Below are 13,435 nucleotides of genomic sequence, written 5' to 3'. Positions count from 1 at the left end.
AGTTTGAGAAAAGGGTTTATCATTTCCAACATATGACATGTGCTCTACCCCATAGTCCTAGGAGCCCATATGGCTTTCTGGAAGCCAATGGATAATCCTAGGAATCACAGTGGAGTCCAGCCTTTCTTCTGTTAGAGAATTGTTAGGTCCAAAATGAGAAAGTGGCCTACTAATGGCATGGTGAAAAGGAAAACAAAATTTGGTAAGATTAGCACACGTGCAAAAGTATCTCACCTTTATGTGTGCACAATCACCCCCCCACACACACACACACGCGTCTTCCCTATAAACATATCTCAGCAAAACTGAACGTTGAGCAAAGGGAGCTCACAGAAGCAAAATGACAGCAATCAATACTTGAGTTGGCCTCCAGCTGGTGGTGGGGAAGAAAAGCTCCTGCCAAATGATTCGCATGATGACAGTCATCTTCACTGAGAGTCCTGCAGTAGCACCATTAGCCATCTGGCTTAAAGAGCGGGAGAGAGCAGCAGTGCCAATGTAGTGCATTATTTTATCCAAGCATCCTCCTACCCCACTAACTGAGTCAACTGGTGACAGATTCAGTTGAAAAAAAAAAAACACAAAAAGCTGCATAGGATGTACAAAGGTAGGAGACACATAATATTTTTGCTGTTCTCATTATTCTAAATTTTAAAATGAGACCTGTATTAACTCAGGCTGTCATAACAAAATTACATTCGTTGGGTGGCTTAAACAACAGAAATTTCCGTGGGCAGGCAGGGTCATTTTCTGGTAAAGTTTTTTGATTGTTTGTTTGTTTGGCTTGTACATTGCCCTGCCTTGCCATTTCCTCATATGACAATTGATTTGTACATGTATATGAAGAGAAAAAGATATCTCTGCCTCTCTCTTTGTGATGCTAGGGACCAAACCCATGCATGCTAGGCCAACACTCTACTACTGAGCTTCATCCCTAGCCCTTCTCTTCCTCATCAGACCCATAAAATTAAGACCTCATGCATATGAACTCAATTAACCTTAATTATTTCCAAAAGGCTCTATCTCCAAATACCATCCCATTGGGATTTAGGGGTTCAATATCTGAATTTGGGGGAGGCATATTCCAGTCTATAGCTTAAAATGCATGTCCTTCTTGCATGCAAAGTATATTTATTAAAGATCCAACAGTCCTGAAGTCCTAACTCATACCAGCATCAACTCAACTTCTAAAGTCCACTCTTGGCTAAACGTCATTTAAATGTGAGACTCATCCTAAGACCAGATTCCTCTCCAACTGTGAAACTGGGAAGTCAGATGAATTATGTGCTTCCAAAATACAATGGTTAGATAAGCGTAGGTTATTCCCAGTCCAACAGGGAGAAAGCAGAAGGAATAAAGACACAAGATAGGTCCCAAACAAAGTCTAAACTTTACCAGAAACATTCCATCAGACATGAAGGTTTCTGCATAATTCTTTTGTTACCAAAAGCTCCATCTTTGTCCCAGATGCCAATCTGATAACAAGGACTTGATTGGGAGAGAAAGGAAAAAGAAGTTTTATTGCTTTGCTAGCTAAAGAGAAGCACAGGGGACTCCAGTCCAAGAGGCTGTGGTTCTTGTTCCCCGCCCTCAGGTTAGGGAGGGAAGAGGGAAAGGAGGAAAAGATAAACAAGTCCCTTTGAAAATAGGCCTCAGAGCAGTGAAGGCTATGTTCAAAAAGTGAAGTGGACCCCTGTTACACTAGAAGCTGGAGCCAGCAGCTACCAACTGCTCTCTGGAACTCTCCATTGCACTCTGTTCCTCTCTGGCTGCTAGACCCCTCAGCGTTGCCAGCCCTGGTTGGTGGCTGCTTTTAGTACCAGCAGCAGCAGTGTTACTAGCTTTTAGAGTCACTAGGTCCGCTGGTTCTACTCAAGAGAGAAATCATGGATACACAAAATAAAACCCATTTCATTAGAACTTTTGCTGCAGCATAAGGGAAACAGTACTCAGACTATTCCACTGTTCTAAAAACGGTGAGGAGAAGACTGCTCATGTAGGGAAAAAAAAAAAATGGTTGATGGAACACTCACACATGTGCACCATGTCCTGCCTATACTTCGGACGTTCTGCTTCCTCACGAGAGGAGCTTCTGAGAGACCACAGAGGGGACAGCTACAGTAGCTGCAGAGGGGGACATCATCTAGAGAAGCTGTGGGGTGGAGTTATCTGAGATGAACACTCATCAAAACTTGCAGCAGCTGAAGCAAAACTCTCTGGAACAGTCTCGGAGTATCTGAGTCACCGAGGCCAATGGCAAGACATTTAGGACAACCATGTGTATCAAAGACAGAAGAAAGAAAATAAGTGCCTCTTGGAAAACACGGGTCCTTCGGGTCTGCCCCGGAGACCAACCAACATGGCTCTCTCGGGAGGGCTTTTTCCATGTGTTCTTTGTGGTAACCACTTGTTCTGCTAAAATGCCCCAGGCTTGTGAGGGAAGCAGCAGTCAGAGGTTCTCTGAATTCCTCGGGAGTCATTCCTCACTATTCTCAAACAGTAACACATGTTGGCAGCCTTCCTTCACTGGGTCCTATTTTCTGTTTTCTTTAGTCCCAGCAGGCAAGGTTTCTGTGGGTATAATCCTGTTTTTTGCTGAGCAGTCACTGCCTAAGCAAAACCAGTGTGTACATTGCACATTCATCAACACCCTGAGTGGAAAATCTTAGATTCATTCATTTAACTGACAAGTTGCTTTTTTCAGAGTATGTTGGGTGACTTCTGGTGGGTCCCACAGCTGGAAGCACATATTTCATAGCCTCAGCCGAGTTTCTTTAGAGAGAAGATCTTTTGTGGGAACACCTGCAGGAAATATTTTAAGCTTAAAGGCAATTTCTTCTATGACACACAGAACCCAGGCCTTTTCTAAATGCTAAAGATGATCCAAGGATCTTCTTATAAGAAAATATTGACTATCTGCTCTCTGGGTATACATGTTGCTTAAGTAGATTGACCCTACAGGTAAGAAATATTGGTCTAATGCCCACACTTTAACTCCACCAAAAAATTGCCTTTGATAAGGTAATATTTACTGGGACTTCACCTCTAAGCATATATAAAGGATTTATATTAAAAAGGATCTGTTTGAAAAATAGTCTTCTGACTTGCAAAGCTGTGGTTGGTGGTAGTTCTATTTTCTTACCCAGCATTTATCTAAAGTCTCACCTGGTGAACTTGCACTTGCTTAAAATTTTAGTGGAATATGTATATTTGTCTCTCCAGAGAAATGTTATAATTAATTGAACATAAGTAGTGAAATGGTGCTTTATAAAGCTTTGTTCTTCTTAAGTGTATTGAAGACAAAAATTCAGCGCTTCATAGCTTCCAACAGTTTTGATGCTATTCTATTTCCACAACTAACTAAGGCTATTCTGCATTATGTTTAGACTTTTAGCTCATAGATAGAATATTTAGTGAAATGTGAAATGGCTGCTTTTTCAAGTAAAGTCACAATGATGCTCAACTGAACTTAGTAAAATAATTTAGTGGGTGTCAATATATTAAAGTCAATTGAATATTTAGGAGGCCTCTCAATTCAGTGTTATATCAGAAGCTGGCAGATAGATGCAAAAGGAATATCGAACATGGTGTTTTAGTACTGCACTTTTTTTTTTTTAATAATCCAAAATCTTTATTTGGAAATACTTCCTCAAACCTCAAATGGTTAGGGAAATAAATAGACATAACTTGGAAAGAAAAAGCTATCATTTCTAGTAGCATTAAATGTAAACATAGATAACTTGAAACCTCTGATGACAAGATATACCTAAGGAAAGATATCAGTTAAAGTCTGAGCCATTATGCCTTATGCCTAGAGAGCTAATCTAGCAAACCCATGTTCAAATGTATTTTGACTACTGCCCCGAAGTGGCATAGCGGGTGTATGTTGTGAGAAAATAGCTTTGTGTGCAGTTCGTATTTGTGTGGGGCTTTATGAAATGAAAATCCTTGTGCACTTTATAACTATGGAATCATTTCAGAAAAGATATTTGCAGAGAATGGATGATTAATTATATTTTGCCATTTCCTAATTATCCATACTTACTTTTATGCTCTAATTATTTTTCATGTTTCTAAGCTTTTCTGTTGTTTGTCTTTAATAAGATATAATCAACAACTCATTAGGGTCCTGGGGAGAAGTGGAATGGGTGGGAGGATATGTGGGACGACCTCGTTTTACTTTCAATGTTTTTCCGTACTAAGTTATTGTATGTCATTATCTTTATTTTCATTCATCTGTTCTTTGCAGGATATAGCATTATTTGTTTGTGCTCGTTTGTGGTTGGTCCTCAGGCAGATCATTGTTGCAAAATTCATCATCATTGTGTGTTGTTCTTCATTTTCCCTAATGAAGTTTCTGTTGGTGCCCTTGGGTCTGGTTTGGCTTTGTTACATTCAATTGAATGTGTGTAGAAAGTCACTTTGACCCATTTTGGACTGTGCTCATCATAATTGGTCCCATTCTGCTTTCGTCTGGTATGTGATGTCGTTTACATGAAGTCATACACTTTCTAAATGGAAATACTTTATACTCCATTTTAATTATAATATTTATTTACTTTGCAGATTTAGGATTACCTAGCATTCTTAATTTTGACTCTTCCTGCATACCTAGAAAGCTGGAATACATAGAATTTGAAAGGATAATTGACCCTTCTCACTTGCAAAAGCATAAATCCCCCTAGAGGAGCAAAACCATTTCTCTCCATGTGGAAAAGGAAGCATATGGAGCAGGCATACTAACCTTTCATCTGTTTTACTTTAGGTTTCACTAATAATTCCAGATATTAGTTGAATTTGGGGGAATTTTATTCCATGTGCCGTTTAATCCACTACATTGCCGCACTATATTCCACTTTTGTTTTTTAAACATTCTGTACCATTGAGTACTTTATTTCCTTTGCCATTTGCTATTCTATATTTATTCTATGTATACTATGCTGTGCTATATTATGTATCAGTGTGTTTGCACAGGGAAAATGAAGTGCTCATTAAATCTTCTGTCTGGAAGAAATGGAGACTCGTCAGCATTATTCAGCCTGGAATCTGGCTTGCCTCCTAGAGTCTGAGTTAGGTGCCCCTATTCCTTACTCCATTGAAGTATCATATTGTGTTTTTATCATATGTTAGATTCCACCAAAGTCAAATGTTGGCTCAGATAACCAATTTCCTCATCAGACCAAGTTTCCTATAGGTTAGGGACTGAGCTGTGTTTGCTTCTTCCCTTCTTTCTGAGTGCTCTTCAGTTCTTTCTTTTCAAGGCCAGCCTGCATTCTGCTTCCACTGGTTTCTGATTACCAAAACCCTTACTGCCCACTGGCTGCCATACCATTCTTTCTCCGACTGTTGATGGTCCAGATTTATTTCTCTGACATTAGTCAAGTTATATCACTTGTTTAATTTTCTCCTTCCAGTAGAATATTCATTCTATGCCTTTTATCTCCCCAACTAAGTTATAATGAGATCTTACTATATCTCAATCTTCTCCCCACTACCCTGTGCCATGCACAGTATGGCACATGTTCATTCACTCCAAAAAAGCATTTGACCAAACGAAATATCCCTTCCTTCATAAGTTGCAACATGTATGTGTATGAAATAAATGATATGCAGTATGAAAATACTTGTGTACCTGAGTGTATGTATGTGTGTATATATATAGTGTGTGTATATATACATATGTGTGTATATATATATATATATATATATATATATATATATGTATATATATAAATGTATCCTTTATCAAGTAGAAATTGAGATTATTTGAAGCATTATTTAATATGAGATGCCTTTCTGGATACTCAAAGTTTTTGTAAGGTGCCCTTTTCCCTTACCCATTAGTATATACATCTATTTTAGATTCTAATGATTGAAAATTATTTTTATATTATATGTGTGTGCTCTAATACATTTATTGACTACCTATTACATTGTAAGCATTATAATCTTTTACTTGGGAATTTATCAAAGGAAATCCAAACTATCTTTCTACTTGAGCTTCATTGAGAAAAGCAGTTCTTATCTTCATCATAGATTTTAATGTTTTTTTTTTTTTCCAGTGTTGGAATTGAACCCAGGGCTTCATGCACACTAGGCAAGCCTTAGTTATATTCCCAGCCCAATTTTTAACTTGTAATATAATATTCAAATAGTTTTAGTAGGAGTTAGCTGATATTGAACACACTTATTTCTTTAATACTTTGTTGCCATGCATATATAAGGATTTCTCTTATACGTTTAAAAAATAACATCTCTATTACTGATTAATTTAATTATTGGTAAATGGTTACTTGCATGAGAAAGGGTTGCATATTTATTGAAAATATTACTCCTTTTTCTTAAGTTGAATATTAGCCTTATGTGTCTTCCCCCTCACCACCCAGGCTGTTTCCATTTGCCTATTTCATCTTTTAGTAGAACCATTACCCATTGGTAATTGTTTTTAAATCACCCTGTTAGGATATTTAAATTTATTGATTGCACCAATCTACCATCATTCAAAATTAATCAAACAAATTTAAATCTTTATATTCTCTATTCCACTTTCATTTCTATGATAATATTAGCATCTTTGTACTCACTGCCAGTGAAAGTTTGTATAATGGTAACCCTTCACTTTCACTTCTGAGCATCTATATTTAGCAATTTCTGAGTATTCTGATTTTTGTAGTTTCTAGTTAGCTATATTTCAAATTCTACTGGGACTTAATTCTATTATTATCCTACTGAGATAAGTCTTTTTCCCTTAAATTTCGTGTTATCCATTATTAATTTTAGCAAAACTCCACTTAATGTAGAGCCTAGTGATAATCAAGCAATAGTCTTAAAAAATAAATAATTATTCTTTTGTGGGAGGTAGGAGATATGAACTGGGGGTGGGGAAAGATAATGAGTCTATTTTTATGCTTTAGTTTTAGCCTAATTATTTCAAGTGTTCAGAGCACAGAATTGTGGAAATGCTGAGGAACATGATGCACTCATACCTGTTGAGAAAGCGCACTGTACTGATCTCAATTAAGTTCTTGAAACATAATTTAATGATTCAATAACTCACTTTTCTCATCACATTCACAGAGTTCCTGAGATTTGCATGATTCTTTCCCATGAGTTAAATTGGTTAAAAAAATATGCAGCAAGGTATGGCATGAAACCTTTGGCGTCACTAAAGAGTCTAAAGGCAGAATAGGTACTACAGATTCTGGAAGAGTATTAATCCCAGGAGGTGTCCCAGGACAAAGGGTTTTATGTCACATAAGATTTGGACAGATGTGTAAATAAGTCAGGCAGTGTAGAAAACTGTTTATATATTCAAACCTAGAGCTTCCAGTTCTTTAGCCTCTTCTTAGTTTTTAAAATAACTTTTAATATCCCACATACTATTTTGAGAAAGACTAGAACAAGGGTAATTTGATGGGAGTTTGAGATACGAATGATGCTAACACAGAATTTATTGTATGGAAATGTATTTGAAAGCTTTGTTTTTTGGGTCTTTCCCATTAACATAAAAACATTACTCAAAACAATACTTTCTTAAAAATCAGGGCAATATTTAATAAAAGATATTAATCTATTTCTCAAGACAAGAATTATTTCCTTTTAAAGCACTCTGAATATTTAATTCTAAACACTGTGTCTCAGTGCTTGCTTGAAAAAAGAATAAAAACAAGAACTATATTTGACAGAAACAAATTATTGAAAAATAGGTCTAGAAAAATATTGTCTGAAAATTGTTAAAAAAAATGTGTGCTATAAAGCCTGTATCTGTCCAGGTATTATTTTTTTTTGGAAAGAGTACTATGGTACTATAGTCTAAAGGCAGTTATAGTGACCTGCAAGGGATATTGATTTTAGTATAAGGTCACAGTATCTGATGTGAAAATGTAGCTTTCTTTGGTTAAGATATCTGAGATACACACACATATATACCTAAAGACATGCATATAATATTATAAACATAGATATATATTCAGATATTCACATATCTTGGTTATATCTAGTCAGATATCTTGGATGTGAATTTATATGTATATATATATATATATATATATATATATAAATATAGGTGTATATATATATATATATATATACACCTATATTTATATATATATAAATATAGGTGAGATATATATATATCTCCCCTCCCTTGTAGTTTTGACTACTGCAAAAGGAAAGTGTTGACTAGAAAATGCAAAGACATGCCATATTTCTAATTCTTTGTAAATTAAACACATAGCCATAGGATATGTTTGCCCCTGTTTCTGTGACTCTGGACAGGTTTGTGACACTTCCAGGTATCAAATTCCTACTCTTCTGTCTATGAGACTGCATTGAATTCATACAGATAAAAAAGAGCTTGGGATAACATGTTGTCTGTCACCAGCTAGCCTTTTTATATACCTTTCCCTTTATACTCGTATAACTTGGTTTTCTTTCATTGCATAATTTCATTTCGCATTTCTGTTATAGAGTGAAGTTTAGCTTGACCTCTGCTGCTTTCCATGGGAGAGAGAGAATTCATTTTCACAAATTAAAGATTCTAAATAATATTTTTATATAAATGATTTTCTGCAATATTAAAATATATATTTTCCTAAGCTAATATCTACAGTAATCAAGATAAAATAGTGCGCTTTTTAAAATAACCTTTGTGATAATTTTGTATTTTTGCCATGTGTAGGTGTTTCTACAATACAACAAAATTCAATAAAGCAATGTTTGTTTTGTAATTGGTCTGTTTTTCATCATATTGATAACGGATAGGTTTCATCTTTAACCCCCACATAGTATGTATCACCACTATATTATATTAATGCAACATTATTTGTAATTACTCTAAGAGCATTTTATGATGCATCTAAGTTAAATAGATCTCTAAAATGTATTGTCCATTTACCACGTGTTTTTAAAGCTATTTTTAAATGAATGAATGCATCTTTTCTCTTTTACCATTTGCTTTTTACAGTTACTGAGATAATTATTTTCAAAAACTCAGAAACTACTTTTGGAGAATTATATCCTACAGTTATAGTTTACCATGAAGAATGATGAAGTATTTATGAAGTACAATAAGATAGAATATTATTCTTTTGTACCCGTCTGTCCCTGAGGTAATTGTTCAATATCCAACATCTCAAACAATTATAATTAACTATTCTAAAGCAATTAAGAACTATGTACTTGCTTGTAATTCTCATATTTACTTACACTTAAAATTAATTCATTAAAATAATTCTGTTGAGAAACATTTGTGGTAATTTTAACTATCTAAAGGTCATTATGGTGTGGTGGAGGCTTCAGATCTGGAAAACAATGCTGATAGAATGAGCTGTGAAATTTCAACTACAGGTCATGGTCTCAATCATTGTATTTTAATGATTTTTATAGGTCAATGCCAATTCCTAGCTCTCACTTTTCATCCCGTACCTGAATTAGAAGACAAGATTATTCATTTTGCTACAAAATATTAATGTGAAGACCTACCTAAAAGTGACAAAATAGTCTATTTTTTGGTTTGTCTACAAGCAAGTTTGTTTTACATTAAATGGCTTTTTTACAAATTTGAAATGTGAATATATTTTATTTTTTCCCAGTGAGTACACAATACACAATTGTTTGACAATACTATTAACCAATTTTATGCCAATTTCTTTGCCAATCTAACATCAAATGAAACACATTAAGATTTTGGACGCTGTTTGGTGACTTAAACAAACTACAGTTTTAAAAAAAATGCATCTATAAAACAAAGTATAAAAAGTCTACCCACGGCCACAGAATCCCTTATCTTGCAACACTTTTAAAGTCACAATAAATGCTTTTAAAATTATGGAATTAAAAAGAATTAGTAAATTGCATGTCATTTAAAGAAATGCATGGTGCTTCATTTGAAGTACACATTATAAAGAAGGAAAATAAAAGTAACTTCACCTCTAAGATAATGTGGAAAGACATGTAGCTTTACACCAATTCTTGTCATGTAACTCTATAAACACAATATACAGAAGCAGATGAAAAAACTAACATTAGTGAATAATATGGTTCTGCATATCTTTAATACTGACACACAATTGCTTTCCAGTAGAGATAATCCACCGTTTGGAGCTCATTGGCATCATTATTGTTTTATTGTCAATGGACAGTTACATATTTTTATTGAGTAGAAATTAGGAAGTGTTCCACCAAAGCACATACAAACTTTCAACTCAAATTCAATTGAAAATATATTTAAATACCTAGAGCATTAAACTATGACATAGAACACCATTAAATCTGCTATTCAAAGCAAGTAAACTTGCAATGGTTTTACTTCCCTTTGGTTGTATGATAACTTAACATGTTGGTCCTCGTTTTCTTATATTCTCTCTTGAATTGGATGCAAATCCTCTGAAGGGATCAATTATTTTCATGCCCCTGTACTATCCTAACTTTTAAAAAAATGGCATGGAAAAGATTTAGAGGAGGGTGGGTTGACTCCCCGGCATACACTGGCATACCTGAGTTTGGGCACTGACATGGTTATTTTCTCCAAAGAGACTTTACCCGTTATAAATGAAGCAGTACTTGTGTCTGTTGTGACTTCACAGCAGTGTTGCCTGTAAGTGCAAGGTAAGTTACATTTTCTCCCACCCACGTTTCCTTCTGATGGCTTATGTAGGCTCTGGTTAGCCGAGTGAGCTCAGTGAATTTCTAATCACATTCATTCAATCAGCTACACAATGAAAATCTACAAAGGTTCTCTTTTAGATTTGTGTTATTCTGTTGACATTCTGGCTTATACTGACTGGTAGCTTTATACATGTATCATGTTGATGAAGATTTCTGATTTTTAAGAGTGTTCCTGAATTTATATAGCCATAGCATGTTATTTTGCTCTCTATAAAAGGATGACCATATTGGGTGGAAGATTTGTTGGACCAATGTATTTAAAACTAGGTTTAATGGGCAACATGGATTATTCTAAAATAACATTCCAAGTAACCACAGGGTTTGTATTGCATTACCTGTTAATTTTTTGTGTACTCTAGACAATCAGGAAGGTGTGATGCTATGTTCCAATTATTCTACATGTCATCTACATAAAGACATATTTTTTTAAGTCTTGTTTACTAATTGCCTACAAATGCCAGTTACCAGGAGTCAAGAATCTGTATAATCTATGTGATAAAATTTTAGACTAAATTCAGTGATTGAGGAGCAAAAAGATGAAACATAAATGAATATAACTTCTTAGATATTTGTTTTGAAATAAAGGAGGTGAATTAAGGAACTTCACAAATAAAAAATAAATTCCTCACATCTTGGAGTTGTGAATAATTATGTATTCATTTTTTTGCAGAAGCTTTTTCTCCTCTCCCAGTCTCTTTATCCCAGAGAAATCAAACTGCATGAAAATCCAGGCACTGATGGTAGAAAGTTGATAAAGTGTTTAATAAGTGTGTCTCAGAATTCCTTTTCTCTTCAGTGAAGAGATGAACTACACACGACACCAAGAAGATGTTGGGGCCCATAAAGAACATCACATTCTAGGCTTGCCTGTGCTGATGCAGTCTCAGGGAATTCAAAAGATGGAGCCATTGAACTATGTCATCCCTTTGCTATGACAACAGGACATGAACCGGTGACCGAGCCAATAATGCAGAGTGTGAGACTTATTAAAGGGTCTCCTACTTGAGAACTGATCCTGATTGTTACATCAAATAGTTTTGAAGTACTGAATATATCATAGGAAAAACATAAGAAAATATAGACAGAGCTAGAATTTAAGATTGTGTAGGTAGCACATGGGAAAATGTCACAAGTGGGAATTTCAGGAAGGTTATCTTCTACTTGACGGATTGACTATACATGTACAGTAGCTAACATATATTTCAAAGTCACATTTATTTTGAGCATACATAACTGATGTTCAGGAACTTCTTGTTCTCAAAGTCATGAAAACAAATGAGGCAGGACACTGTTATTAATGTCCACTTACAAGGTTTGGTTTTATTTAAAAAGTGTATAAACATGCATTTTTTTCCTCCTTTTTAATTTTTCTTTTCAATTTACTCATTCAAAATGGGTCAAACAGATTTTAGTTGGTAGCCAATTTCTGAGAATGTACCATCAAATATTTATTCCGATAAACTTACGGACAGTGAACTGAACATACTCTGAGCACTGCTTTTTAAGCACTTGCAATTTGGCTCTACGTTTGGTGAAATCAACTTTACGTCTTAGGCAAATGAAACACAAAGTTGTATATAGACTGCATTTTTTTCAATCATGAATTTAAATGATGCAGTTTTATCCTCTAGTGTGTACTGTACATGTATTAGAAAGACAAAACAAGATATTGCAATAGATTTCATGTTTGGAAGCAGCCTGAGTATGTCCTAATAATAAATTGCTTCTTTACTTGCTAGATAGTCTCGAGTTCATTTTGTTTGTTTCCTTGGGGAACTTCATGTTATATTCTGACTTAATGAGTTGGAGAGATTAATTATGGTAATTCAGAAAATGCTGTTTTAAAAAAGCTGTAATATAAATACAGCTCTTGTGAAACACCTTAATTTCCTTTTGCTTCTCGCCATTCTCAGATGGGTCAATTACAATGACAGGTAAAGTTGATTCTAAATAAAACTTTAATTATCTTTTTTTAAAGAAAGTTTAGTACATCTTTGCTACCTGCATATTTTAATGCATATTCAGTCTAAAGACTTAAAATTCCTTCTTTTGACCCCTTGCTTTTGTCAATAGCAAAATCCATCTTTCTTCTCTTAAAAACAGACTCAATTCCTGATGTTCAGACTTTGCCAACACCATTGTTCCTTTGCATCTTCCTATTTCTACACCCCAACTGAAAACCATCTAACAGGATGGGTTACACCAGCATTATCCAACCTAGCTTACAGTACAGAAACCCCCTTCACATTCAATCTTTTCTTCATGTCATGAGGAGTAGAGATTTGTGCTTATCACCAAATAAAATTGCAGTGCAAAATTTAAACATAAAAGTTACACAATTAAAAGTTAATATATGGCACCACAGCCTATTAATTCACATATAGTACAACAGACCAATAAGAACAGACAATAATAGGAACAGAGCTAAAAAGAGTGAGCTTGCATAGCAATGCACAAAAGAAATTATATACAGAGGAAAATCCTTTTCTTCCTGGAGGGCAAGTTTTGTTTTCTTTCTTTTTTTTTATATACTCCTGACAAGAAAGAGTTAAGGTGGGTGGTGTACTTAAGAGAAGAACACAAGTAAAATATCTGTGGGATATGTGTGGCTGTGTGTCTTTACATTGCATTTACAGTTCTTTTAATAGTACATAAATAAAAGAAATTGTTCATTGCACTGTTTAGTGTCATCACGTCCATGAGTTGGGACCTGATGGTCCTTTCAGAGCAGCTTTGTATGTCTCCTCTCAGTTACTCTAAAAAGAGA

General features: G+C 34.9%; 1 protein-coding gene across 11 annotated transcripts in view; it reads right to left on the bottom strand.

The window, feature by feature from the left end:
- Positions 1-9,560: 9,560 nt before the first annotated feature.
- The window catches only part of Robo2 (roundabout guidance receptor 2), a 564,046-nt gene continuing 560,171 nt past the window's right edge, over positions 9,561-13,435 (bottom strand). For all 11 annotated transcript variants that reach the window (XM_058574553.1, XM_046430545.2, XM_058574555.1 and 8 more), the window contains one exon: positions 9,561-13,424. In XM_058574553.1, the coding sequence (XP_058430536.1) occupies positions 13,420-13,424 (5 nt within the window). In that variant the 3' untranslated portion in view covers positions 9,561-13,419. The remainder of the gene's footprint in view (positions 13,425-13,435) is intronic.

The sequence above is a fragment of the Marmota monax genome, unplaced genomic scaffold (assembly GCF_021218885.2).
Source record: "Marmota monax isolate L192 unplaced genomic scaffold, Marmota_monax_Labrador192_F-V1.1 WCK01_AAM20220418_F8-fsc00016, whole genome shotgun sequence".
In the NCBI taxonomy this organism is placed as follows: Eukaryota; Metazoa; Chordata; class Mammalia; order Rodentia; family Sciuridae; genus Marmota; species Marmota monax.
Note: the sequence above shows the minus strand (reverse complement) of the source record. Positions and strands in the feature narration are given on the sequence as shown.